General features: G+C 38.4%; 1 protein-coding gene across 8 annotated transcripts in view; it reads left to right on the top strand.

Moving 5' to 3' along the window:
* Positions 1 to 27,987, top strand: part of AKT3 (AKT serine/threonine kinase 3) — a 272,181-nt gene that overhangs the window by 112,234 nt on the left and 131,960 nt on the right. For all 8 annotated transcript variants that reach the window (XM_084623741.1, XM_084623737.1, XM_084623739.1 and 5 more), the window contains one exon: positions 20,647 to 20,772. In XM_084623741.1, coding sequence (XP_084479867.1) covers positions 20,647 to 20,772 — 126 coding nt within the window. The remainder of the gene's footprint in view (positions 1 to 20,646; positions 20,773 to 27,987) is intronic.

Below are 27,987 nucleotides of genomic sequence, written 5' to 3'. Positions count from 1 at the left end.
CTTCCGTCCTAAGTGCATGACTCTGCACTTGTTGAACCTCATTAGGTTTATTTTAGTCCAATTGTCCAATGTGTCTAGGTCACTCTGGACCCTATCCCTATCCTCCAGCGTATCTACCTCTCCTCCCCCCACCCCAGGCCAACTTGCTGAGGGTGCAATCCATCCCTTCATCCAGATCATTAATGAAAATGTTGAACAAAACTGGCCCCAGGATCAGGGTGGATTTGATTGAAATCAAATTGATTTAAATCATGATTTAAATCACTAGTCAGGAAGATTTGATTTAATCATGATTTTCTACATAAGAATGTATTCTTGTTGGTTGTTACAACCTAAATACATATTCTTCACAACTCAGAGATAGATGTAGGTTTCATTTTTAGAAGGTACACACTATACATTTTTCAACAGTGATTTATTTTGAAAACTTTTCAGATTAGTTTTACAGCTATATCAGCAAATGAATTTCATTTAACAAAGGTAATTGAAGCAGATATTTATGAAGTCTCTGGGAGGTGAACTATCTCCAATTCAACAGGTTAATCATTAATATTTGGAGGATTTTCTTGCCATGCTGTGTTAGGAGGAGAACATCACCAGACAGACATTTAAATTGTTTTACTTAACTAAAACAACAAAGTTAAGTATTCGGGATTTTTTTTCTTCAACAGCAAACATATAGTATTTTAACAAAAAAGCGTATGTCCCTTGCTTCTCACATTTATCTCCAGACTTCTTCTCATTGTCCAGATCTATTGCACCCCAACAATCTTCTATTCATTGAACTTTTTGAAACTTTGTACATTTAGAGAGAGGTAAAGGATTGACTCTATGTACACAAATTTGCAGAGGGACAATAGAGTTGAGGTCTGTTATTTCTCACCTCTATATATTTATTTATTTATTAAAAACATTTTTGCTGTTAACAAGCATTTTTTCTCTGGAGACACAAATCCACATTTTGAGAACTGCAAAACTAAGCATCTCTGATGGTATCCTCTAGACTGAGCACTTGAGTCCCATTGGGTAGATAGAAAGATTAACCTAACTAATCTATACAGAAGCCCCTGGAACCCCATAAGATTGGGTCCCTAATCCATGAACTGTTGAAACTCATTTACAAAACTTTTCTTAAACAGTACATGAATATATTGTTTCATACTATAGAATTAGAATTTATAATCACTATTCCACAATGAGATATCTTTGAGCTGTAATGTATCTTAATTAAAACTATCTTTAGTTAGGTTTTTCCTCAAAAAGCATTTTATCAAAAACATCCAATTTAAATAAAAAAAAAATCTGATTTTTTAATTAATTAATTTAAAAAAAATCATTGATTTTTATCCACTCTGCCTAGGATAGACCCCTCGAGCATTCTGCTTGATACCGGCTGCCAACTAGACATTGAGCCGTTGATCGCTACCCATTGAGCCTGGTGATATAGCCAGCTTTCTATCCACTTTATAGTCCATTCATCCAATCCATACTTTTTTAACTTGCTGGCAAGAATACTGTGGGGGACTGTATCAAAAGCTTTGCTAAAGTCAAGATACATCACGTCCACTGCTTTCCCCATATCTGCAGAGCCAGTTATGTCATCATGGAAGGCAATCAGGTTGGTCAGGCATGACTTGTCCTTGGTGAATCCATGTTGACTGTTCCTGATCATCTTCCTCTCCTCCAAGTGCTTCAAAATGGATTTCTTGAGGACCTGCTCCATGATTTTTCAAGGGACTGAGGTGGGGCTTACCGGTCTGTAGTTCCCCAGATTCTCCTTCTTCCCTTTTTAAAAGATGGGCACTATATTTGCTTTTTTCCAGTCGTCCAGGAGCTCCTTCAATTGTCACGAGTTTTCAAAGATAATGGCCAATGGCTCTGCAATCACATCAGCCAACTCCTTCAGCACCCTCAGATGCATTATATCTGGCCCGATGGACTTTTGCATGTCCAGCTTTTCTAAATAGTCCTTACCCTATTCTTTCACCACTGAGGTCTGCTTATCTCCTCCCCATAGTGTGCTGCCCAGTGCAACAGTCTGGGAGCTGACCTTGTCTATGAAGACTGAGGCAAAACAAACCATTTGAGTAATTCAACTTTTTCCACATCATCTGTCACTAGGTGGCCTCCCCCATTCAGTAAGGGTCCAACACTTTTCCTGACCACTACCTTGTTGCTAACATACCTGTAGAAACCCTTCTTGTTACTCTTCACATCCCTTGCTAGCTGCAACTCCAGTTGTGCTTTGGCTCTCCTGATTACGCCCCTGCATGCTCAAGCAATATTTTTATACTCCTCCATAGTCATCTGTTCAAGTTTCTACTTCTTGAAAGCTTTCTTTTTTGTGTTTAAGCTCAGTGAAGATTTCCCTGTTAAGCCATGCTGGTCACCTGCCACATTTGCTATTCTTTCTGCACATCAGGATGGTTTGTTCCTGCGCCCTCAGTAGGGCTTCATTAAAATACAGCCAGATCTCCTGGACTCCTTTCCCATCAGCAGAGTTAGAAAAGCAGGAGAGAGGTGCAAGCCCTGTTCTTCGAAGATCTGCGTTTGATTTTTTTTTTTCTTCTTCCTAAAATAATCATTTTTGCGAAGGTTCCATATTTTGTGGCAGAGATAACATGTTTTTGACTGAGTTAAGATTATAGAATTGTTTTTTTTTTTAATTCCAGTTCTGGAAACTTCAAGAAACTAGGGGCTACTTTCTGTAACTTTAGGAGAGCAATACCAGTCACTTAAAGGAGTTCGGGATTTCAGGGCCTTGGAATGCCATTTTAGCCTGCATGGTGGCCCTTGAAGTGGGAAAAAATGAAGCTGCACTGCTTCTAAATTCATTCTTTCCAAATGGATAAAAGTTCTAGTCAGGGAATCTTGTTTCACTTCAGGGAGAGAAGACCCAGGTGCTTTGAAAGTACGCTCCATTGGAAATAATAGCAAATAGTGTTATGAGCTGAAAAGATGATCATTTTTGGAGACCAGTTAAGGCAGCCACCTGGATCATGCATCGCTTACTGTTTATGTTCTCATAACACTACAGATTAATGTTTAGGAGTGCTGCAGACACCTCTGAGGTGCTGATACCTTCTTGCTGTACAGCACTGCACTGCTTTAGAAGGCCTCTAGCATCTGGACTGGCATAAGAAGGAAAAAGAGTGTAATTTTCCCCAAGTTTATCCCCAGATATAAGTTACGGAAGCCTAACTGCCCACACAATTGGTGGAATGCAGAGACTTTAAATTGCCTTTAAGTCCCCTTGCAAATCTGTGCCTGAGGACATTTTAGTTGGACCCAGAGGACTTAGACCATTATTGTGAAGATTTCTTGGTATCTTTTAAATATCAACAACTCATTGGCTAATAAATATTTGGCTTTCCTGGTATTCTGCTCCAGAAAATTCACACAGTAGCGTTTGGATGATTTACAAAGAACTTTCATAGGTTAGACACATAGTGAAAATATTATTCAGTAATTGGTATTTTTCCTTAAAGTTAAAAGGTTAATTTAAGAATGCAACTAGTATGTAGAAATTCATTCCCCACCACCCATCTTGTAGCACTGTGCTAATGTGCGGGTGTTTTTGTCACCAGTTTTTAGTGCTCTGAGGAAATTATCATTTGGAGGTTATTAAAAGCAATCAGAAAATATGGATGTTTTATTAAGATTCTGTAAGCATTGTTGTTCATGCTTTTACTAGACTGTAAGTATAATCTAGATTTCCCCACATCCTATATAAATATATATATTCATTATAGAAGAAGACCTTTAGTTTTCATTTAATTTAGACTAGTGTTGCTTTTTTTTTAAAAAAAGGAAGTTGCACCCATGCATCTTAGAAGGATTCTGACACTCGATGAAATGGAAAGAATACATGGCTACTTTTAATAATTGTCTTTTTAATACTTTTAATAAATATTTTAATTAAAACGGACATTTCCGAACTTTGAGCAGACCATGGCCTGTTCAGATGTGGCATCTTTTGTGACACCACCGGTACAGAATTACTCAAGGATTCTAAAATCAGTTTTGTAAGTCAGTTCCATTTTTGTGTTTTATTAATCAGCAAACTTTGCTGTTTTCATATTTAAACAAAACCTTTTCTATTAAAACAATAGTGTTTTGTTCACTAATTATTAAAGTAAACTAATAAATTTACGGTTTTATGTTGTAACTTACCCTGGGGTGTCACAAATAGTACTCTTCAGTAAGTTATATTAAGGATCACCAGCTAAAATCTCAGAAGTGCCAATTTTAGAATTAGAATTAATGGGGAAAATGTTTCTTACGGTGTGAAATTTCAGAATATTGAATAATATGGCTGCAGATTTTTAAGGTAGTCGGATAAAGACAATTTTAGAACTTTACATCAGGAGTGTACTAGACCACCCAGTAATTACCAACTTTTAGTTAGAAATTCGGAAAAAAATCTTGGGTTTTCTGTTAGTGGAGAGAAAGCACAAGATACACATAGGTTAGTTTTATATGGAGTATGTGCAAATCAGAAAAACAGGGACAAATATTTCTCTTAGGTTTTTGCACTAGGCCATGTAAATTAAATTAAATTTTCTGTGATGCAGGTCATGTAACTTGAAAGGCCTATCAATGACAGAAATTCTGCAGATAGGGTTGTATAAATCTATTTTAAATTTTTTCAAGTTATGACTGTAAACTGGCTAACGTTTGCACACTAGTTACAAAAATGGAGGAGGATGGACACACTTAATGAATTCTAAATTGCTGGGTCTGACTGGTCAAAATTACTGGTAAGAAAACTTTATTATCTCAGCTAAGTAAATATTTATTGACATTAACACTTCTGTTCTTAAAAAAACAACTGATTACAAAAGATAACACTAAATGATATTCTTAGTTTTTAAAATTGTTTTGTGATTCTCATTCTGACTTGATCATTTAGCAATCAAATACAAATATTTTAGGACCGACAAAGTATTTAAACTAAAAAACTGAAGTGTTTTTAAGGACATTTGAGCTATATCTAATTAAGATCTTTTTCTGTAAGCTGAAGAAAGTATATTATTAACTACGTTAACTTTCCTGGTGTTCTTTATAGCATTGTATTTAGTGTTCCAATGCTAAGTCAACATGAAGAAAAATCAGTTTTTTGGCTTCCTGATGTTTTGAACAGCAAAATTAGTTGACATGATTGACTCATGATTTGTGCTTCATAGGTAGATGTTAAAGTATTTTACTTCAAATGATTTTGAAGATATTGAAGAGGTTTTCAAGTACAGGGTTTATCGTACAGCTGACCATAAGCACTTGGTAAAGTATACAAGCCTTTAAAGTTTCTTTGTGGTTTCATCTATTTTTATATCTACGGGAGGTATAATTCCCAGCTTCGGTAGACATACATATGCTAGCTGTGCTTGAGCTGTCATGCTAAAAATTGCAGTGTGGCCATGGCAGCACAGGTGGCGGCTTGAGCGAGCCATGCAAGTATGTACCCATGGGGTTAGGTGGGACTGTATTAGGATGCCTAGCTACTGCCCATGTTGCCACAGCCAGACTTGCTATTTTTACTTGCTAATTGGAGGAGAGCTAGCATGTGTGCCTTTCTGAGCTGGGAATGACACCTTCCAGATGCTGTATATACTCTTAATCTGTACATGCATATAAAAATTGAATATTATTAGAAGAGAGTTCATTTTCCTGTATCAGATATAAAATTGTAGTAAAGGGTGATAAGGTTTGTCACTTATATGCTACAATATACTAGTAATATCCTGTGCTTGGTCATTAGCAACAATGATGCAGAACCATGTTGGCATCTTTTCTTTGAGGTATAGCTGAACTTAAAAACTCTCATTAAAATGACTATTTTTTGTTGTTTCAAAACAATGGTAATTTGTAGCTGAACTTACAAATGCAAGAGATGCCATACTAGATAAGACCAGTGGTCCACCTAGTCTGCTATCCTGTCTGTTAAAATGGCCAGTTTCCCAAGGTGCAGGAGGTGCTGGGAGGGAAGGGGATGAGTGGGGACAGTGGCGCTTGAGGGGAGTGGGCAGAAAGAGACGGGGAAGAGGAGGGGCAGGTGTGGAGCGGGAAGAGGTGGGGTGGTGGTGGGGCCTTGGGGGAAGAGGTGAAGTGGTGGCGGGGTCTGGGGCTGACTGGGGGGCTTGGGGGTCCATGGCAACATTTTAAATTAAAATTGGGTCCTTGGGTTACTGAAGTTTGAGAACCGCTGTTTTATTGGATCAACTTCTGTCAGTGAGATAGACAAGCTTTTAAGCTACACAGAGCTCTTCAGATCTGGAAAAGGTACTCGGTGTCACAGGTAAATACAAGATCAAACAGATAGTGTAATGTAAGAATTAGCATGTGTTCTAAAGGGACTATTCAAGGTGAAGTGGCCCGTTAACACGCTGTAGATATAGGACAAAAAGGAGGGGCTAGTCGGTTACTGATTGTTGTTATAAGCCATAAATCCAGTGTCTTTATTAAGACGATGATTTTTAGTGTCCTAAGCTGTGACAGTTAGGTCCAGACATTCAAAAGGAGAATACCCACACACATTTGAGGCTAGGTTTTCAAAAGAGTTCAGGTCGCATTTAGGTACCTAAATAAGGGTTCAGATTATTAGAAGATTTTGGTATGGTGGCTCCTGATCTTTTTTTGGAAAATTTGACCATCAGTATTACACTGTGGGGTGCTTGTAATTGAGCACTTTTGAAAATCTGGTCCCAGTTATGGGTGCTGAGCACTTGGATACTTAGCTCTTGAGCTCTTTTGAAAATCTAAACCTTTTAGGTTGATTTATATCCTGATGCATAAGGATTTATAATCCATATTCAAAAAAAATCCTATCTAATATAACTGTAGATGTTCTCATAATCCATATAAATGTCTTATCTTTTATTGACCCCAACAAGCTTTTGGTGTAAATGATATTTTGTGGCAGTGACTTCCAGAGAATAAATATGGTCTGTCTAAAATGTGGTTTCTTTTTGTGTTTTTAAAAACTTCTTGTCTTTCATTTTCAGTAAAAAGAAAAGGAGTACTTGTGGCACCTTAGAGACTAACCAATGTATTTGAGCATAAGTCCCTCTTGCTCTTATCCTCTCCTTTTTGGTCTCACCTGTTATCCTTTATCTTCTCTATACTGTTTGTTATTTTGTACGTCATTATAATATTCCTTCTTCTTCATCTCATCCGTAATTTAAATAGTCCTGATCCATTCATTCTTTCTTCATTTGGAAGTCTCTTGATTCCTTTGTCTGGTCTCTGAATCCCCTCTACTACTTTTACATCTTTTTGAGAAAGTTTGACCAGAACTAACGTAGTATTCCAAATGAAGGCATAGATGTATCTGTATACAATAGCATTGTAATGTTTCAGTATTACTTTACATCCTGTTCTTTATGTACCCTAATATTTTGTTTCCATTTCCTCAAAGGCACACACTGAGCAGAAGATTTCATTGAGCAGTCCAGAATAGTTATAGTTAATTTCAGACTCAGGACTGTTTGAGTTCTGCAAATTATTCCTTTTGATGTGAATTACTTTGCATTTCTCCACCTTAGATTTCATCTGCTGTCTTTCTGCCCATTTTATAAACTTGTTATGATCCTCTGAAATCCTCATATTCTAGACAAACATAAATAATTTTTCCACCTCATATTTTTTGGGTCATGAATTTATTTATTAATCAAAACTGTTCCTAATATAGAATCTTGTGGCACCCCATATTGAAAATTGACTATATAATCCTATTCTGTTTCCTTTCTTTCAGCTAGTTTCTAATCCATCCAATTCCACGGCACTTTACCTCTTTTTTTCCTCCCCCTCCCTTCCCAGAACTACCAAGTTTCCTTAGTAACTCTTTCTGAAAGTTTTTAGTAAGTTCAAATAAATAGTCAGCTAATTGTTCTTTTATTCATTATTTTGTTGAGGTACTCAAAGAATTCCAATAGTTAAGATGTTATTTAGAAGCAGTACTGGTTTGTCTTTTTCTCATGTAGATTGATCTAATATGCTTTCTAATTCTGTTTTTAATTATGGCTTTGAACAGTTTTCCTGGTAGTGAAGTAAGAATTACTGGCCTGCAATTCCCTGAATCACCCTTAGCCCCTTTTTAAAATCATAAGTATGAAATTTGCCACCCTCTAATCGGACAGTAGAACGTGATTTTAATAAAAGATTGCATATTTTTGTTCAACCACTTCATTCTTAAATGTCTTTAGAAATCTTGTCTACATACTGTCCGTGTTTGCTCTTTCTCACTTTGTTCCAGTATTTGATCTTTAGACACCACGATCACTGACAATACCTTGTCTTTGTTACCTGAAAAGTGATCGTTCACAGAAGGTTTCTCCTCACTATCTTCTGTAATGAAGGCTGGTGCAAAGAAATCGTTTAGTTTCTCTACAATACCCTAATTCTGAGTTGCAGCCTTTCTGTTCTTGTGTCTAGCAGATGGACTGATTCTCTCATGTTGTTCGCCTTAATTTATTTTTGTTAATATGTGTTTGGTTATTTGCTCCTCAAAAATCTGTTTTAGCCCTTCAAATGTCTACCTTACATTTTGCGTGCCTTGGTTTATGTTCCTTTCCAGGTTTGGATTTCCATTTTCTGAAAGATACTGTTTGACTTGAATAATTTCTGAACCTTGCCATTCAACCAGAGTTTTTTATTTTAAAATAATTCTGATATCCCTTCTTCCTTTTTCGTTTAGCTGTGTGCATTTCTTTTGTGACTTTGTTATGGAACAGTATTCTTTAATATCATCCAGGTAGAAAATAAGGGTTTTAATTTCCCCACTTTTTCTTAGGATCTCTTTAATTGGTTTCTTTCTTTTTTTAAATTGCCCTTTCTTAAGCTTAATGTCACCATGGAAGTTTTTGGTACAGTTCCTCCCCGAGGATGGTTAAACTTAATTATTTTGTGGTTATTTTTATCTAGTGGCTGAATTATACTTGTTTCTTGAACCAGCTTTTTTGTGTAGCATAGAGTTATAATGAGACTAGCCTGACCTCATGTGTTCTAGAACCAGCTGTTTCAAGAAGCAATATATGAAAGTGTCAAGAAATTACTTCTCTAAACTTTGTCATATTTTGATATTTGACTATCTTGAGTTGAAGATAAAACCTTGAAGTGGACACTACTTCATTTTTTTTGTGGGAGAGGAGGGAGGGGAGGCAGTTGTTTTGCAGTGTATTAGATTGGTATGCTAGGCCAGTATATTAAGCCCAGGCAGTTTTGTTGCTAATTACACACAACTTCTCTGGAGTATCAGATATTCAGATCCATTTTATGAATATGGTAGAGAGAATAACAACTGTAAAACAAAGCACTGTGCATGTAAGTGACTGTTAGCGTGTATTTCAGAAGGGATAAATGCTCACCATATGGTACAATTACTGTGTCCAAGTTTTCAAATTAGCTTCTCTCATCCTCCTTATTACTGTCTTTAAAAAGAGAGGGGGGGAAAAACCCAACATGATTTATCTACTCTGCAGCAGAACTCTTGACGCAAAACAGCAGCCCAGTTCTGTCCAGTTTTTTTTCCTTAGCATAATAGAGGCTGTCGGACTTTTTTATACTAATTACTGTGTGAGCCTCAGATGAACCCCCTTCAATTCACAGGGCTTTGTTAAGGGAGGAGCTGTCAATGTGTCTGCCCGTTTGCAGCTGTGCTGTGGCTTTAGCTTGCTTAACATTATGCTGCTTTTTAGACTTGACAGAAGGGATTTTTTTTATTAAGGCAAAGCAGCCTTGTAGCGAAATGGTTTAAGCAGCTGCATTGTGGGGAAGCACAAAGAAGTTATTATTGTGTCTGTTTAGGGGGGGTAGGCTGGAGGGGGGAGATATTCGGCTGCTGTTGATGCCGATTGTTGACTTGCCATCTGCCAGATAGGGAGAAGAAAAAAATGACAGCTCCAGCAGGGTGTTCAAGAGGTTGTTTGGAGAGACGCATAAACATGTGCAGATGTCGAACTGAATAATGGCAAGAACTTGAGACGGTTTATGATGCTGCTGTTGTGTGTGCATATACAGAATGAGTGTATTTGGAGGTTTGGTTGGGGGGAGGGTACATACTAATTGTCATTGTTCCCCACCTCCTCCTTTAGTTTTGTTAATTAGTTCGGGAGTTTAATATTTCCCCTTCCTTCATTGTTGTTTTCTAAAAGGAACCTTTCTGAGAGAGAAATTAAGTTTTCTTTGCTATTTTTAAGCTTTTGGTAAATTTAGTACTTTTGGAAATAGAGTAATAAAATTATTTTGATCCCAAGAAATGTGTAGACAGGCACTAGGTAAGCTCTCTTATGTAGCTTTTTTCAAGTATCTCAAGAGTGATATGTTGCACACCCTTGCTATCGCAACTTGGGCCTTTCCTGGGCAGAAAATGCCAGTTAAAAATTGTTTAAAATTATATAAAACTAGACAAATAAGCACTAAGGGCTAGTGTTAGATTAGCAGACTAATTTTCTCTTGCAACTTGATCACATTTTGAATGCTTCTCCAGTGGTGAAAGGCTGGTCCACTCCTGAAGAGCGTCAGCTAACTTTCTTTCATATTTTCCTGTGTATTGACAGTTGCATATAAACCAGATTTTAAACCACAGACTTCAATCATACTTTCTCCCCTCCCCCCTAATATCCCCTTTTGGGGGGATTGTTTTGTTTGTTATGAATTTCCAGGTTCACTTGAAAGAAGTAAAAATGAAAATTTTTGACAAGAAAAGGGGTACAGACATATGGAGAAGGACTAAAGCTGTCCCAAAAGGGTTAAGTGTAAATTTAATTTTTTCCTATTTGTCAGGTGATCTCTTACTTTAGATTATGGAAGTGGAAAGTTAAATCCACAGACTTTCCCCTCTTAAATATTAAGAATACGTTTAGAGAGACAAGGTGGGTGGGGTAATAACTTTTATTGGACCTTATTCTTTTGTTAAGAGAGACAAACTTTTGAGCTGACACAGAATAATTTTTCAGGTCTGTGTAAGCTTCAAAGCTTGTCTCTTTAAGCAGCAGAAGTAAGTCCAATAAAAGTCAGACTTGACACACCTTTTCACTCTCATATATTTGGACCAACACAGCTACAACTACACTGCATAGAAGAGTTAAGTTTACTGTTCTGGTAGTTGGGTTATTTTGATGGGATAAAGATATTGCCTTAAGAATGGTAAATGGAAATAGTAGTTTGAAGTGCTCCATGGCTGTTTCCGTGTACTTCTCTTCTAACTTTTTTACATCAGGATATAACAAAGATTTTTGGTTAGTCACTGAATCACTTGAATATTATGTGAACGAGCTTAGCAGAAATCTTATTCTGTGTCTTTATAGGAAAAAAGAAAGATGTCAGTCTTAAATCTGGAAAAGACATTTTCTTCAAGATTACTGAACTAAGAAAACAAACTGATGAGAGCATTTAATGTCTTCTTTTTTAGTCCTTGGAATCAGCATTTCAGTCGTCTTGGCATAATTTGGAATTATTATTTCAGTTGGAGTTTAATTGAGAATTCAGGTGTGACTGCCTCCCACCAAGTAGTGCTTTCTACATCTGTGTCCTGGCAGAGGTCAGTAGTTTTGCAAATGGTGAGTCACCTTCTTTTTGTTAGCTGGGTTGGCATTTCTTCTTCATGGATTTATTCCATGTTCTTCTGTGTTCTACAGTGCAAGAAAGATCATATTTCAGAGTAGCAGCTGTGTTATTAGTATGTATCCGCAAAAAGAAAAGGAGTACTTGTTGCACCTTAGAGACTAACACATTTATTTGAGCATAAGCTTTCGCGAGCTACAGCTCACTTCATCGGATGCATGTGGTGGAAAATACAGTAGGAAGATTTTATATTTTAGAAGGATCATGGTTGTTCAAACTGGTCTTCCATTGGTTGGTGAAGTCATATTTGAGGGCAGAATTTTGCACTAAAACTTTGTAGTATGCAAGTATACAATTATGGAATTTGTGAGAACAGACATAGGAAGTGGAGAGTACACTAGGCTTATTACTGAAATGGAATATAAATTTGCTCATCTCAAGAGAAACAAGAAATATAATCAGGGTGGTTTAGATATTACAGTTATAGACAATAAAGACCAGGTTGCTCTAGGCAGCAATACATTATTCTTTATCCATCAAGAATTTCCAATAATAAAAACAGTTATCTTGAAATATATATTTCAAGATATATTTCCTCGAGACTGTCAGCAGGTGAGTTGATTCAAAGACCTGCTTTTTCATCTGAAATGAGTTGAAAGATGTGTACCTACACTCCCATATTGATGATTAGTCACAAATTGTGCTGGATAAGATTATGAACTTGCTTTTAAAAATTCAGGCTACAATTATGAAGAGTTAGAGACATCCTGGCCAGATTCAGAACTGACCTTTTCTATGTCCAATTTGAGCTATCAGGAAGAAAATCTTGCCACTTTAAACATTTACTGTTATAGGATCAGGACCCAAATTTGTACTTGAACCTGTAAACACGTTTGCAAGTGAGCAATTTCACACATTTGAATAGTCCCATTGAATTTGATTGGGTTACATGTCTTCTGAAGTGTTCAAGAGTGAAAGGGAAATAAGAGTAATGTTTAAATTGGCAAGATGATTTTGTGCATGCTCATGTTGAGGAGATGCATTATGTAACCTGTGTGTGCAAATCCTTGTCTTGCAATGGCACATTAGTAGTTTTGTGAGAGTACGTTAGGTGCACATTTAAGCAAATGCATTTTTAAAAACTGAGTCCAGACCTGCTAAGTTAGAGACTGATATTACAGTTGTATAGGGCAATCTCTCGCTTTTCTTGTTGAATATTTATTCTTAATATTTTCCCATATTTTTATATTTAAAAAAAATTGAGAGTTTAATGCAACAGGAAGGAAAGATTTGAACGATGACTAGAATCCATAATAGTACTAAATTTACAGGTGATAGGACAGAGATTCAGTCCAGTAATTTAAAATGGGGAAGACATATGTTTAGAATTAGCAAAAAGATCAGCAAGGGAATTCATTGGATGTGGTACTTAGCTAAAGGGGTTTTGCCTTTTTGTTACAAGCCTTCTGAGAACAAGAATTACTATTAAGTAATTTTCTTTTTAAAAAAGTCAGCTAAAATACTAGGACACAAAGGTGTATAAGGCCATAAGAATTGCCACATTGGATGAGACTCAGAGTTAGGCTTGGAAGTATTACATTTTTATTGGTCAATGTTTCTCTCAGCACACAAACAGATGAAAAAATATTTCCATGGATAATAATTGGAAATTACACGTAGGCAAAATAAAGAAATTGCTTACTAGGGTTTAACTTAAGGATATTTACTTTGTATATTTTGACATGATGTTGACTGTTTTAATGGTTATAAAGCTTTAACTTTTTGAATCTCAACATTCACTGTCATATATAATTATTGGTTTGTGGTGTTGTAGTTGTGTTGGTCCCAGGGTATCAGAAAGAGAAGGTAGGTGAGGTAATATCTTTTATTGGTCTAACTTCTGTTGGTGGAAAGTACAAACTTTTGAGCTACACAGCATTCTTCATGTCTGGGGACACTCTGCTTCCTTCCCCACTCTGCTTCTTCATTACTGTCTACTGTTACCTTGGTTGCTTCTCTTCAGGGTGTTCCCCTCCTGTAGAATGGCAACATGGGGCTTTGTGCATACCTTTATAGACATTAGGCCTTAGTACAATCCTCTTCAGCAGGTGCATCTTGAGGCACAGTGGTCCTGCAGTCTGTGGTGCAACATGGTTCCTAGGGTTGTCAGCTGTCCAGTTTTCGACCGGAAAGTTGGGTGGAAAAGGGGACCTGGCAATGTCCGGTCACTGCGGCCTGTGGGTAAGGAGGGAGAGGAGTGGCAACCTGTTGCCCAGCCCTGAAGAGGCAGTTCCTGAGGCAGTATGCACGCACTGGCTTGGGTGGCCCCTTTGAGGAGCACAGTTTGCGATCAAAGACAGTGTGTGGGGGCCCATGGCGAGTGGGGTAAGGAGCTCCCAGCAGGCATGGAATGTTCCCCAGGAGGGAATGAACACGAGCTGCCCTGGCAGCCAGCGCTTCCTCTGGCCGCCCTCTCAGGCAGCTCCGAGGTGGGAAGGGCTCGAGCGGGTGGGGAAGGGGTCTGCTGGGCAGGCAGTGCAAGGGGAGGCACTGTGCAGGATGGCCACATCCTATCTCACCAGCAGGGCTGCTGGCTGCTCCCATGCGGCCACAGCATTCTTCTGACCTGCGCTCCCAGGCAGCATGCTGGAGTTAGGGTTTGTATGTCCCTTGGCTGCTCATGCTGGTGTTGCTCAGGGTTTAGAAAGGTGCTGGTGGGACCAGAATCTGCTTGTTAGGCCTCCGCTTAAAGCAAAGAGGCCAAATTCAGACCTGTAATAAGAAGAGGGCCTGAGACTGTTAACACATAGGGATGGATACTCTGTTAATGCCAGGCCTGAATTTATTTCTCTGTGATTCTTATGTTGCAGTTCAAGTGTGGACGGATGTACATTAAAGCAGCAGAGGGCTTGGCAGACTTCGTAATGAGGAGTCAGGGAAGCTCTGAGCAATGGGAAATAGGGGAGAGGAGTGAGCAGAGGGTGGGGACTTGGGGGCAGGGGCGGGGACTTGGAGGAAGAGGAGAGGTGGGGGCGGGGCGGGTGTCTGATTTTCAGAAATTAGGAGGTTGGCAACCCTAGTGGCTCCTTGCACTGTCTTCCTCAGTGAGTAGTGCTTGTGAGACACCCACATAGAATGCACATAGAAAGCATTGCTCAAAGAAAGAAAGATTACTTTACAAAAACTGGAGTTCTTCAAAATGTGTCGTCCCTATTTGTATACCACCACCCACCCTCCTTCCCCTCAGCTTCAGATCCTTTCCTAAAGTGACTTGTTTTAGAGAAGGAACTGGAGAGGCGGTTTGTCTGTGTTGCCCCTTATGCCCTCGATCCAAAGCAAGAGGAGATGCAGGAGCAGACCCATGCACACTGCTAATGAAAAATCTTCCGTTCCCAGGCATACAGAGTGCATGTTTACCCACAGTGCTATACATACAGGGACCATACATCTCAAAGAACTCCAATTACTGTAAGGTAAATAGCCTTTCTTTATTGTTTTGAAGACTGTTTGACTGGCATGGCAATCTACAAAAGAGCTTGGAAAATTTACTAGTTTTCTACCAGTTGGAGGATTAATCTTCTAGCTAAAATAGAGCAAGAGGCTCAAGAAACCCTGGCAAGGCAAAGGTTTAAAGTAATGACCATCGGGAGTAAGAAGCCATTTGGCTCCTATCTTACTCTGGCTGGCCATAGGGAGTGGAATGTCCTGGCGAAGGAGGGTCCTACTCCTGTTTACGCTCCCCTGTTCATTTCAAAGATGTCTGGCATCTTGCAGATCTTGTATAGTCTTCTACCAGATAAACTGGGTGGGGGGCATTCTAGCTAGAGGTACGTACAAAAGATGAGGGTATGGGAACCCCATTAGTGAGGTCCAGGAACAGTGCCCCTGGTAAGAAGCCCAGCTCTCCTACTCACTTCCAGCTACTGGGAAATGTGCTGCGACTTCAACTAGAGTGCTGTTACTGGATTTTCCTGGGTGACTCAGTCAACCTCTTAATTTTGATCTCTGTCCATGTCCTATTGGAAAGAAGATGATTTCTGCCTTTTCCTCCCTTTTCCGCTTCCTGGTTGTTGCAAGGGGGAGGAAGGTCTCTCACAAGGTTCTTGACAGTTTCTGCCCATAGGTTCTGAACAGCAGTAGTAAAACTGATCAGTCTTGTTAATTACACTGTGATAGCACTTTGTTAAGCTGGGAGGAACATTAGGTGAACTGGAATGGTCTGTAGCCTCAGAAAGACAACATTCCCTCAGTTTACATTCAGTTCTCATTTATCTTCACTCCCAGGCTAGAAACTTCTTAAGGAAGGCTTCAGTACTGCATAAATAGATGGCAATATATGCTCTTCACACTTAATAAGGAAAACTTCCCACTGGTGAATAGACAGTTGAATTTTTCAAGTCTTAATATAGATGTACTCAAAATGTCATTTAGTATTAGCAGTGGCTTCTTGGAAACATGCATTTTTATTTAAATATGGGCTGCCTTACTATATAAAAGAGAGAGGATAGGATCTAAACATTTATTGCCAAAATTTGGCTCTCCTTAAAGTAAATTTGTGTGTGTGCGTGCATCTATAATACTCCATTATATTAAAAAGCATACACTTGATGCTAAGGGAAGATATACTTTTCATTTCTTTTAATCTCAGTTTTTTTACAGTTGCTTTAGATTACGTTGCAATTTCCATATGTTATGAAATCACAACAGGTAAATATTTACTAAAACCATTGTAAATTTAATAACTGTCATCTTAGGTAAAAAGTCACTTCTGATGCTTCTTATGTTGTGTTAGGTAACACTGCCCTCAGAGGGCCATGGTAAGTAAATTCAATTTAAAAACAAAAAGCAGTATTTTTGATGTCTTGCTTGACCTGGCATCTCTCATGATCTTGCTTCATTTTAATAACTTGTATATGAATATGCTTTAGCCTTGGTTTCTTTTAAACAGTTTTTGTTTGCCCCATTTTCCTAGTCTTTGCTGTAAAGGTACATTGTTATTTTTGTCCCTCCATTTGTTTATCTGGACACGAGAGAGATAGTAGTCTATTTTAAAACAGAAAACATGTACATTTCTCCTTTAAAAATAAAAAAAATAGTACAACTCGCTTTGTCCCATTTCCCCACCCCTTCCCGGTACCCTGCCAAACAAATAAAAAATCCCAAACAATCCCTCACCCCACAATGTTCTTTCTTTTAAAACCATTTTGATAAATTGATAAGGAAATATCTGAGGCAGATTTTTGGTGTTCTCTGCTTACTGTTTTTTTTTTTTTTTTTTTTTTAATTCTCACTTGTGTCTGTGTGGCAGCTGTTGCTCCTTTCTGGGAAGCAAGTTATTGAACTCAAAGGCTTCCTTCCGTTGCCTGTCAGCTCTGTGTCTTAAAAATGTTTTCCTGACATCTCCAGAAGCCCTTTTCATATTCAAAAGTATCAAACTCTGTTAAATAAAATAGGTTAAATTATCTGTTGCATAGATGACCAATTTGTCTTAATAATTACTGTGATTTGTCAGCAATAAATTAGTTGGGTATTTTTGAATTAGTAATTCTCAAAAGGAGGGCTGAATTCTCATTTTCTTAAGATTACAAATGGATGTTAATAGTAAAAAGAACCATAAAGTGTTCGGTGAAGTCTGTGTTTGAAGACATAGTTAGAGACCCGAGGTAAATTTAAAGACATAACTGACTTTAAGAGATTCATTTTATGTGCGCATGAGCAAACTGAAGACTCTTGTCTGGTTCCACAGAAATGTCCTCCCACCACAGCTCTTTAGCAAAGTATCAAAATTACAAGCATTACATCACTACAACAAACTCCTTATCAGAAAAAAAAAAAATCTGAAGGCAAGTCATGTTGCTATCTGCTTGGAAATGGCCGTATAAAGAAATGGCAGTATAAACCCCCTTTCATTGGTGTTGCACGTAATGCATTGGCAATAACAACCAAAGAATGTCAGGTGAAGAGCAATTCAGAACTTCGTTCTCATGACCCTGTGGGTATGTGTATGTAGCAATTAAACACCTGTGGGCTGGCCTGGGTCAGCTCACAGGGCTTGGGCTGCGGGGCTGTAAAATTGCTGTGTAGACATTCGGGCTTAGGCTGCAGCCTGAACCTTTGGACCCCACAAGGGTGGAGGGTCCCACAGCCTGGGCTCCAGCCTAAGCCCAAATGTCTACACAGCTGTCTTCTATTCTAGTGTTGACGTACTCGGTATTACCATATTCCTTGTATAGCTACCTCAACATTTTTTTTCTTTTCTTTTTTTTTTTGCTTTGTCAAAGATCCAGACTTTTATTTTCATGTGAATCAGAATTTCGGTTGCCATATCAATTCCCAATTTTGGGGAACGCCCTGGGAAATATTGCTAGAGGAGCAAAGAGGTTGAAGCTGACTCCTGGGTTACAGAATTTTCCTTGTATGTGAAAGTGCCATTATTCTGTAATAGCATTAAATACTTTGACCAGAGTTAAAAAGATGCATGAATAACTTGGTTTACTTCAGTGCAATGAGTAAAATTATACAGCTCTTCCAAGTCTAGTAAGCAGATTCTAGGAGAACATGTTTTTCAATTTAGAAGGGCGTAAATTTAAGCTAAATAATAATTTAGCTTAAATTAACCCAGCAGGAAGCTGGGTACAAACTGAATAATTCTCTATAGGAAAACTACTGCTATTTTAACTACCTCAAAGACTGTACTTCATTAAATTGTCAGGCCATCTTTTCTGCTGGTTGGTCCATGTGGACTTTTCTTTTCTCACAAAATCCTTTACTTTAATCTTAACACTTGAATATACAAACTTTTAAATGTAAGGCTTTTGCAGTTCTTTTATGTTTAAGGTACTTGGTAAACATATGTTCTATTCTGAAAATATAGTCTTACTATGACTTCAAATTTAGTATTAGCTGCTTCTTTAGAAATGTAATAGACTTTAAATGATGTTTACATATGCACATATTTTTATTGCTGAAAAACATAAAAATTTAAAGTTGAAATGTTGATAGGTCATTTGGAAGTCAGAGAGTTGTCCTCCGTTACAAATATCCTGAGATATGTACTGTATGAGTGTTTGTTTCTTATGGTGAGAAATTTTGGCTTCACGTGAACACTGATCACTTTTAAGAAACATAGACCAAAAGCTGTTTTTAATCTTAAAACAATTGGATTATGCAGAAGGGAGCATAATTATTTTTATAAGGGAGCATTTTATAAATTAAGCAGAGGAAAATGAGTGTATCTTGATAACTATTAAGCTATTTCAGCAATTAAGTGAAATGTTAACCAGTATGTTGTTTGTTTTATTCTTCAGATTTCTGAAGTGCAAGTGTGGGCATCCATCCATTTTTATGGGCATGGTATCTATACATTAAAAATTACAATATAAACAAAAAACTGCCCATAAGTATATTCACCTAAACCCACTCCATTTTCAATAGCCTTTATCCAGGCCAGTTTTGTTACAGCAATATTGATCATTTCAAGAGAAGGCATATTCTTCAATGTGTCTGTGTGCAAAAATTATATTAACTTCTTTTTGTGAGGGAAACAACATCCTGAAAAAGCAAATTTGGGTGTGATTCGTATATAAGAACCAGGCAAAGTTAATGTATTTTAAAGAAAGACATCCGTGGTGCAAGAGACCTGAGAAGTGGTGCTGTATTGTATATTCCTTTTGGAATGACATGTTCTGCATCTGGCTATCATTGTGGGCTACTACTATATTGGGGCTGAAACGTAAGGCAAAACCATGCTGTTTAGCACTAGTGTATGTAAGTAACATGGGAATTGATCTAAGTGTATTCATTAAACTCTTTAAAGACCCAGATATAGAAGTGTTGCAGGAGGTTTTGTTCATAGTAGACAACACATCATTACTGGTTGATTACTACTTATTTGTGAATTATTTGGATAAAGACATTGTCTTTATTCCTGAAATATCATTGAATAAATCATCTAGATAAAACATTTCTCTAGAATTCATCATAAAAAGTTTTGAAACCAGTCACTTTTCTGATTTCAAAGTTTTTGATTCAGACCATTTTGATTTACTGGAGAAGATTGGTTTCCCATATTTTAATCTAGTAATGCATGAAAATAGCTTGCATTAGTAATTTTTCAGAAGATAGAAGTTCATTCCACAACACCATCTGCTTGGCATATTAGTTTCACTATTTTCTTACCAATACTTTTGTGAAGGAGCATTTCAATAGTCAGTGAAGTTCTTGAAATTGCATTATGAACAAACTGATGTACGTACTTGTTGATTGTCTCCTTTAATATCACAACTGTATGTGTTAGATTTTGCTTACTTCTCTGGCTGTATCAAGTGCACATCTAATTGGTTAACAGAAAGATCTTGAAATTGATTTACATTCTTTGTGGAAAATTTTCGGCATGCATCAGTGGAAGAAGGTGGTAATATGATTTAGTGGTTGACGGCTTGTAGTTTACACTACTTCTAGTAAACAGTGCATCTGTCTAGTTAATTTTAAACTGCATTTGATTATCTTTTCCAAGCACGTGTTAAATTTAAAAGCAGTTTTTAACAGCTCTTTGACCTCAATAAGATTTTACACAGTATATGTATTTTCCTCTGTTCGTGTATGAAATTGGACAATTTTCTGAGCCTCTGTTTTATTCTTATTCTTAAATTGGATTTTGCATTGGGTCTTTGCATGGTAGATAAGTTCTGGGAAGCTAATTTGTAATCAACAATGCTCACAAGAGAGAAGGTCCATTTTTACCTCCTTGGCCCTGGATTTTACCATAATGTAATAAACAGTGCATGCTGTTTCTTTATTGTTCATTTCACTTTGGGAACAGTATCTAGGATGTCAGTGTTTTTAAAATAATGTATGTGATCTAAGTGTAAGGTTTTGCTTTGCCCACAACTCTGTGTGTATTGTTGAATGAATCTCTGAGACATAAGGTGCAATTAATTATAAAAGTGTGACTTTTTTTCTTTTAAATGAAGAAAATTGTTCAAACAAATGCTGACACTGTTAATGTTGGGCACGGATACGGCGCTGTAACATCTCCTATCAAAGTCTTTCTTTTCTTTGATATTAATGTATATTTTTCTTATATAGGAGAATATATCAAAAATTGGCGGCCAAGATACTTCCTGTTGAAGACAGATGGTTCTTTCATAGGGTATAAGGAGAAGCCCCAAGATGTGGATCTACCATATCCCCTCAACAACTTTTCAGTGGCAAGTAAGTCTCTCTTCAGCATCTGTTATACCTACAGTATTTAAATCACTATAAACCTGTTTAATTCTTTGCACATAATTATATATATTACTAATATTAAATATATTTACTGTATTAAAATATTTTAGATCCCATGGTAGTGTGCTTATATAAAGAGGGAGGGACAGACATTATCACTCAATATAAAATGTTAACTCTTAGCATATTGATAAATACCTACTACATTACACTTTATATGTGTAATTTAAAAATTCACTGTCAAACCTAAGTTTGATGCTGTGAGTCAAGGTTGTTCTACTGTGGTTGAAGTCAAACTCTAAACAACACCTTGGAAATACCACTAAAGTTTTACCAAATATTAGGTTTTGAAGCTTTTCCAATGAAAGTTTCTTCATTATCTGTAACCGTAACTAACAACAACAAGTTAGACAGGCGACTGTAATAAGATGTACATTTGTGGGAAAAGGTTACCTATACGAAGACACTCCCACTCTTTTCCTTTCCCCAGTAACACCTATAAAATCACTTGAAAACTCGAAGTAATTAGAAAATTATCCGGACTGTCAAATGGCACAAAATCAAGCTAAAGGATTAGTCTCTTGGATAATCAGGTAATCAGCTCTCCACATGGGGTAATCAGTAGTTCCAAGCAATCAAACAATTTACATGTATTAGCAAGTCTGTGAAGTATGCATCCAGTGGATAAAATGGAGCCATATTGATTTCCAGGTTTTTATAGAACTTGTTTAAAAGGTAACCTTTCAGATTCAGTTCGTCCCCAGAAGGTGGGGACAGTAGAAAGGTGTTTCCAAATGAAGACATATGGCCTATGGTGTTTGCCACAAAAATGAAAGTACTTGAGGGACTAAACTGAATAAAGATATTGTGTGGACAAAGGCTGGGATTTTCAAAGGAGCCTCAGGGAGTTAGACACTCAAGTCCTGTTGCAAGTTAGCTTGAAAAATAATATGATAACTAAGCCTTGTCATTTGTAGATCTATAAGAATTAGAGTTTGGACAGAATTTTCAAAGGAGCATACAGGAGTTAGGCACCCAAATCTTCTTAGGCTTTTTTGAAAATCTCATTCATATTCTACACCCTTTGTGAAGGAGTGTTCTGCCTGTTAAGAGGAACTCTCTTTGGTTGAGGAACTCTCAACCAAAACAGCCTGGGTATATTTAAGGAGGCTGTCTGCTCAGCCCTAAGGCTTGGCCTGTTTGAACAGAAACAGGAAGCTGAACAGTAGAGAGGGGACTAAAAGCCATCCAGGTTGCAAGGGGTGATGAACTCTCTCCAGTTCCAGAAGAGTAGCCTGACCAGGCTCAGAGGCCTCGTTTTTTGACTTAATTAAGTTTGGGATCTCTGAACCAGGGTACTGAGTTTAGGGCCCTTGAACTATTTTTCCAAGTACTCCTTCTATGCTGGTTTATTGAAGGAGACGTATTTATTTTTATTTGTTTGTTTTGGCTCCTCATTGCATCAATCTGTGAATGTGAACTTACTGACACCCAAAGACAAGGCACAACTGTAGTACCGCACTTGGTCGCAACAGGGCATTTTGAGACTGGTATGATATGATGCAATACACAGCCTATGCGTTAACTCATACTAGTGCAAGGAATTTATATAGATTGCAATACATCATATAGTATCTGTAGTTCAGGTAGGGGAGCAGTGAAGGGAGATCCTGTGGCCAAGTTTCAGAAAGAGTGGCTATGGGGACAGTAGAAGGGTTAGAGAGTAGCATTTAATTGTTACATTAAAGAGAGGGTTAAGAAGTTATATATTGCAGAAAAAATGCCTCTTGATATTTGATTTGAAAAGTGTGTAGGGAGGTTATGTGGGAGCAATCTGTAAAAGAAACTTCCTACTACTCTGGAGAGATAAGGATAGTAAATAGAAAGAAGCCTACTATCAAAGGAACATGGAGAATACAGTAGAAGTTCTGTTTGGTAATTGTAGTTGCAGTAGTTCATTTGAGGACCTTGGAACTAGGGTAAAAGACTTCGTACTGGATTCTGGCATACACAAGTAACCACTGAAGAATTCTAAGAACATGGGTGAGGAAAATAAGGTGTTACCTTTTGGACACACTTAGGTTTAGTGTCTTGGATTTCCATTAACATCTAAAGGGTAGAAATTGCAGTATTGTGCATGAGAAGAAAGAAGATGACATATTGATATCTTGGCGATGTGACATGATGGTGGACAAGCCATGAAGGAAGTCCTGGTATTGTAAAAACTGTTTTGTGCCTCTCATCAAATGTCAGGGCAGCAATTTATGCTGCTTCTGTAAGGAGGTAGTAGGGCTATCAGAATCATTGTATTCAATGCAAGGGTCTCCTTGGTCTCCCTTGCAAGAGCTGGAACGGAGATAGACAGGAGAAGCCCTGCTGGTTCTCTAGTGGAGAAGCTGCCAGCACCTCCTCACTGTATTCACGAAAGGATCTAGCTTTCAGACAAAATAAAAGCCTGAACAAATTCTGGCCAACCTGCAAGCAAAGCAGACTTCCTTACAGTCTACACAGCATTTCTCCACTTCCCCTTAGTTGTGAAGGGAAGGCAGCCAGAACCACCAGAAGACATTATGGACAGTGGCCTCATGGTCCACTTTCTTTATCATTTACTAATGTTCCTCTCCTCCATGCCTTCATGCCTCACACGTTCTCCATGCTCTTCCAAATACAGATTTTCTCTTGCAGCAAACTTTTCAGGGGTTTATTGCAGATTTTTTTTTGGTCAGAGACTTGTTCCCTTTGGGATGTGCCTCAACCCTCAGTGACTGCTGCCTTCTGTCTGCAGCTTCAAAAGTGCTAGAGCTCTGGCACTTCCATTCCTGGGTTATCTTGTGACTGGGCCTTCTAGACCCTTACTCTCAAGAGACTCCTCTGGAACATCTAGCAAGAGGTGGTTGTTTTGAGCCAAAGGGACTCCCATCTCTCCCTGGCTGAAGAGACTGAGTATGGCAGAGAGGCTGTTTCTCACCTGCTTCAAAGTGGTGCAGTATAGCTGGATCCTTGCCCAAAGAAGTTTGGCCTTTACTCTATTATTTTCCTTGTGAAGGAGTGCTTGGGGGAACAGGTCTGGGCTTGATTTAAAATACCTAGATAGATATTTAAGGAAGTCAAAAATTCATTATGGAGACGCTCAAGTTAACTTTAGCAGCCATCAACAAAGGGGATTTCCTATACTCCACAGACCTGAGAGAAGCCTATGTTCATATGAAATACCTATTCAGTCAGCTCCCAGGCAAGTCTTACTTTACATAGGGGCACCAGTATTTTCAGTACTGCTTCTTACCATTTAGTTTGGTAACTGGATCCAGTGTGTATAGACATACTTGTAGCTGCTCTGAGACAGGAGTGTGTGCCTGTTTTTAAATGATGTCATCAGAGTCCTGTGCAGAGGAAAGGCAGAAAAGGACATTTGGAGGACAGTACAATTTGTGGATTACTGTGGATTCATCAATTTCAGTTGTTTCCTCTGTGTGCTATTTTGAGTTCCACTAGGAAGAGGAAGTTTTTATTTCATCCAGACACTGGGCGCTTCCTAGGTGCAGCACCACTGATTTCCCCCTGCCCCCCTTGAGTTCATCAGGTATAACTCTGGGATCTGAATGTCATTTTATTGGCCCTAATTTTGTTCCGATTTAAACATGTCAGAAAAATTTCACTATTTCTTGTCTGTCAAAGTAGTTCTCAGCTAACATATCCTCAGAGATGTATTAAATCTCAAATTTTCACCTTCCTCTGTGACAAGATTGTCATCAGGACTAAAACCAGTCTTTGCATCCAAAGTAAATTCAGTATTTCATTTTGCACAGGAAATGATCATGCCCTCCTTTTGCCCCAAAACCTCAGGTTTGAAAGGGAGACTTCAGTATATTCTCAGTGACACACAGGCTTTATTGATTTCATATTGAGCATTCCAAGCCCTTTAGAAAAAATCAAAGGTTCTTTTTTGTCTTGTGCCATTCAGTATCAAAAGAAAAGAAGATGTTTAAGTTCTTCATATTAGGATGGATTCATCTGGCCATATCAGAATCTTAAAGAGTAAGGTCCTTAGCTCCATCATTTAATCTCAACGCCCATTTCCTTAGAGCTATGGTGACTTGTAGACCAAGTGTTCTTATGATCTGTAAGAGGAAATGTATGAAATTGCAACATAGCCCTTGTCGGCCACCTTCACCAAACTCTCTAAAAATTGGACATCCTATCTTCCACAGCTGCTGCCTTCAGATGAAGGGTGCTCTAGACCAGGGATCTCAAACTTGAATCACCACGAGGGCCACATGAGGATTAATACATTGGCCCATGGGCTGCATCACTGACACCCCCCCGCCCCCACTCCGCCCCTTCCATAAGGCCCCGCCCCATCCCACCTCTTCCCACCCCTTCCCTGCACCTATTCCAACCCCTTCTCCAAATACCCGCCCCTGCTCCGCCTCTTCTCCACCTCCTCCCCTGAGCGTGCAGCTCCCCGCTCCCTCCTGGAAAGCGCTAAGCTCCACCAAACAGCTCTTTGGCGGCTGGAAGCGCCTGGAGGGAGGGGGAGTGAAGGTGAGGGGTGCTTGGCGGCCCGCAGGAAATAACTCCAGGGGTGGGGGGCGCAGGGAGCTTGGCGGGCCACAGGAAATAACCCCGTGGGCTGCGTGTTTGAGGCCCCTGCTCTAGACAGTGGTTCCTTGGTGAGGAGAAATTCATAGCTAACAAATAGTTTGGTACTGGTTGTTTCTGCATTCCAATTTCTCAAGTTCAGCCTTCTTAATACTTGCATTAAAATAATCTAAACATAGGAATGACCATACTAGATCAGACCAGTGGTCCAACTAGCCCAGTATCCTGTCTTCTTACAGTGGCCAATGCCAGATGCTTCAGAGTGAATGAACAGAACAGGGCAATCATCAAGTGATCCATCCCCTGTTCTCCAGTCCCAGCATCTGGCAGTCATAGGTCTGGGGACACTCAGACCGTCTTGGCTAATAGCCACTGGTGGACCTATTCGCCATGAACTTATCTAATGCTTTTTTGAACCGACTTATACTTTTGGCCTTCACAAAATCCTCTGGCAACCAGTTCCACTGGTTGACTGTGGGTTGTGTGAAGAAGTACTTCCTCATGTTTGATTTAAACCTGCTGTCTATTAATTTCATTAGGTGACCCCTAGTTCTTGTGTTATGTGAAGGGGTAAATAACACTTCCTTTTTCACTTTCTCCACAACATTCATTATTTTATAGATCTCTATCCTATCTCTTCTTAGTTGTCTTTTCTAAGTTGAAGAGTCCTAGTGTTTTAAATCTCTCCTCATATGGAAGCTATTCCATGCCCATAATCATTTTTGTTTTCCTTTTCTATACCTTTTCTTACCATGGACCTTGATCTGATGGAGAATAGGACAATTTGTTTCTGACTGGACAGTCTCTATGTAAAAGAATAAATGAACACAAATCAGATGTCAAGAATTATAACATTCATAAACCAGTCGGAGAACACTTCAATCTCTCTGGTCACGCGATTACAGACATGAAAGTTGCGATATTACAACAAAAAAACTTCAAATCCAGACTCCAGCGAGAGACTGTTGAATTGGAATTCATTTGCAAATTGGATACAATTAACTTAGGCTTGAATAGAGACTGGGAGTGGCTAAGTCATTATGCAAGGTAACCTATTTCGCCTTGTTTTGTCTCCCCCCCCCCCCCCAAGACGTTCTTGTTAAACCCTGGATTTGTGCTGGAAATGGCCCACCTTGATTATCATACACATTGTAAGGAGAGTGATCACTTTAGATAAATTACTTTAGATAAATCACTTTAGTGATCACTTTAGATAAATTTAGATAAATTACCAGCAGGAGAGTGGGGTGGTGGGAGGTATTTTTTCATGCTTTGTGTGTATAAAAAGATCTTCTACACTTTCCACAGTATGCATCCGATGAAGTGAGCTGTAGCTCACGAAAGCTTATGCTCAAATAAATTGGTTAGTCTCTAAGGTGCCACAAGTACTCCTTTTCTTTTTTCAGAAATTTTCCATTCTTCAAGTGGCAAGGCCCACAGATCTAACGCATATAGGGCCTAGGTTCTGTTGACTAATTACATTAGTTTGGAGTCCTATATGTGCTGAAGTGGGTTTTTAGATACGTATATTATAGCTCCTATAATGTGTAATAATTAGTTGCGGTCAGTGGTATTTTTCTGGCTGTGGAAAACATCTCAAACTGGTGGGCTGTTCAGATTGGAGTGGCTTCCCTTTCCTGCCAAAGATGGACAGATCTGCTTCTCCCTCCCTTGTGCCATACCGACTGAAGAACTGTTATCATGGATTTGTGGACTGTGATACTTGAAGAGAGGACATTTTTGGTAAACAAGATACATTTTTCTTTTTTGGAGGGGAATCATTTGGATAATCTTAACATCGATTATTGTTGATTGACAGGTTTCAGAGTAGCAGCCGTGTTAGTCTGTATCTGCAAAAAGAAAAGGAGGACTTGTGGCACCTTAGAGACTAACAGATTTATTTGAGCATAAGCTTTCGTGAGCTACAGCTCACTTCATCGGATGCATTCAGTGGAGTGTCTTTAAGAATAGAGGAAGATACATTTTTGCCTAATAAAGAATCTAGTAATACATTTTAAGAAAAGAATGAATGTAAAATTCAGGGACATTTTTTAGTGTCTGAGAAACTTGAATCCTCTGCCATTGGTCTGTGGTTAAATAAATTAGAACTATTTCATAAAACAGATTTTATTTGCCTTACAGCCATCTACCAGAAACAGAAATATACTTGGAGAAAAAATGCATTATGTGGCTGCATAACATAAAAAGAAGTTTTGAGAGTTTGAGTGAGGATTAGGTAAACAGACTGCCCTCAGAGTAGCATCTGACATTAACCATAAACATAAAAATTACATGAAAGAGTTAAAATCATAACGCAAGTTGCTGTCACACAGTAAATTGGCAAAGGAATATAATTTTTCTGTTCACTACTTTATTAGGGGAGGAGTTTGAATTAACCCCTCCCCCCAAAAAAAAAGTTGAAAAAAGTGAATGAAAACAGCATCTAGATTTACAGCACCTGGTAAGCTTTAATAATTGGTCTAATGGCCTCTGATTGGAAAGTTCCTGAAATGCTTCAGGTTTGCAACCTCATGCAATGTATCATATTCATTCTTAATAAAAGTGGAGTAAGTTACTTCTCATAGATTCCTGCTTTGCAGA

The sequence above is a fragment of the Lepidochelys olivacea genome, assembly GCF_965140295.1.
Source record: "Lepidochelys olivacea isolate rLepOli2 genome assembly, chromosome: 3".
NCBI lineage: Eukaryota > Metazoa > Chordata > Testudines > Cheloniidae > Lepidochelys > Lepidochelys olivacea.
Note: the sequence above shows the minus strand (reverse complement) of the source record. Positions and strands in the feature narration are given on the sequence as shown.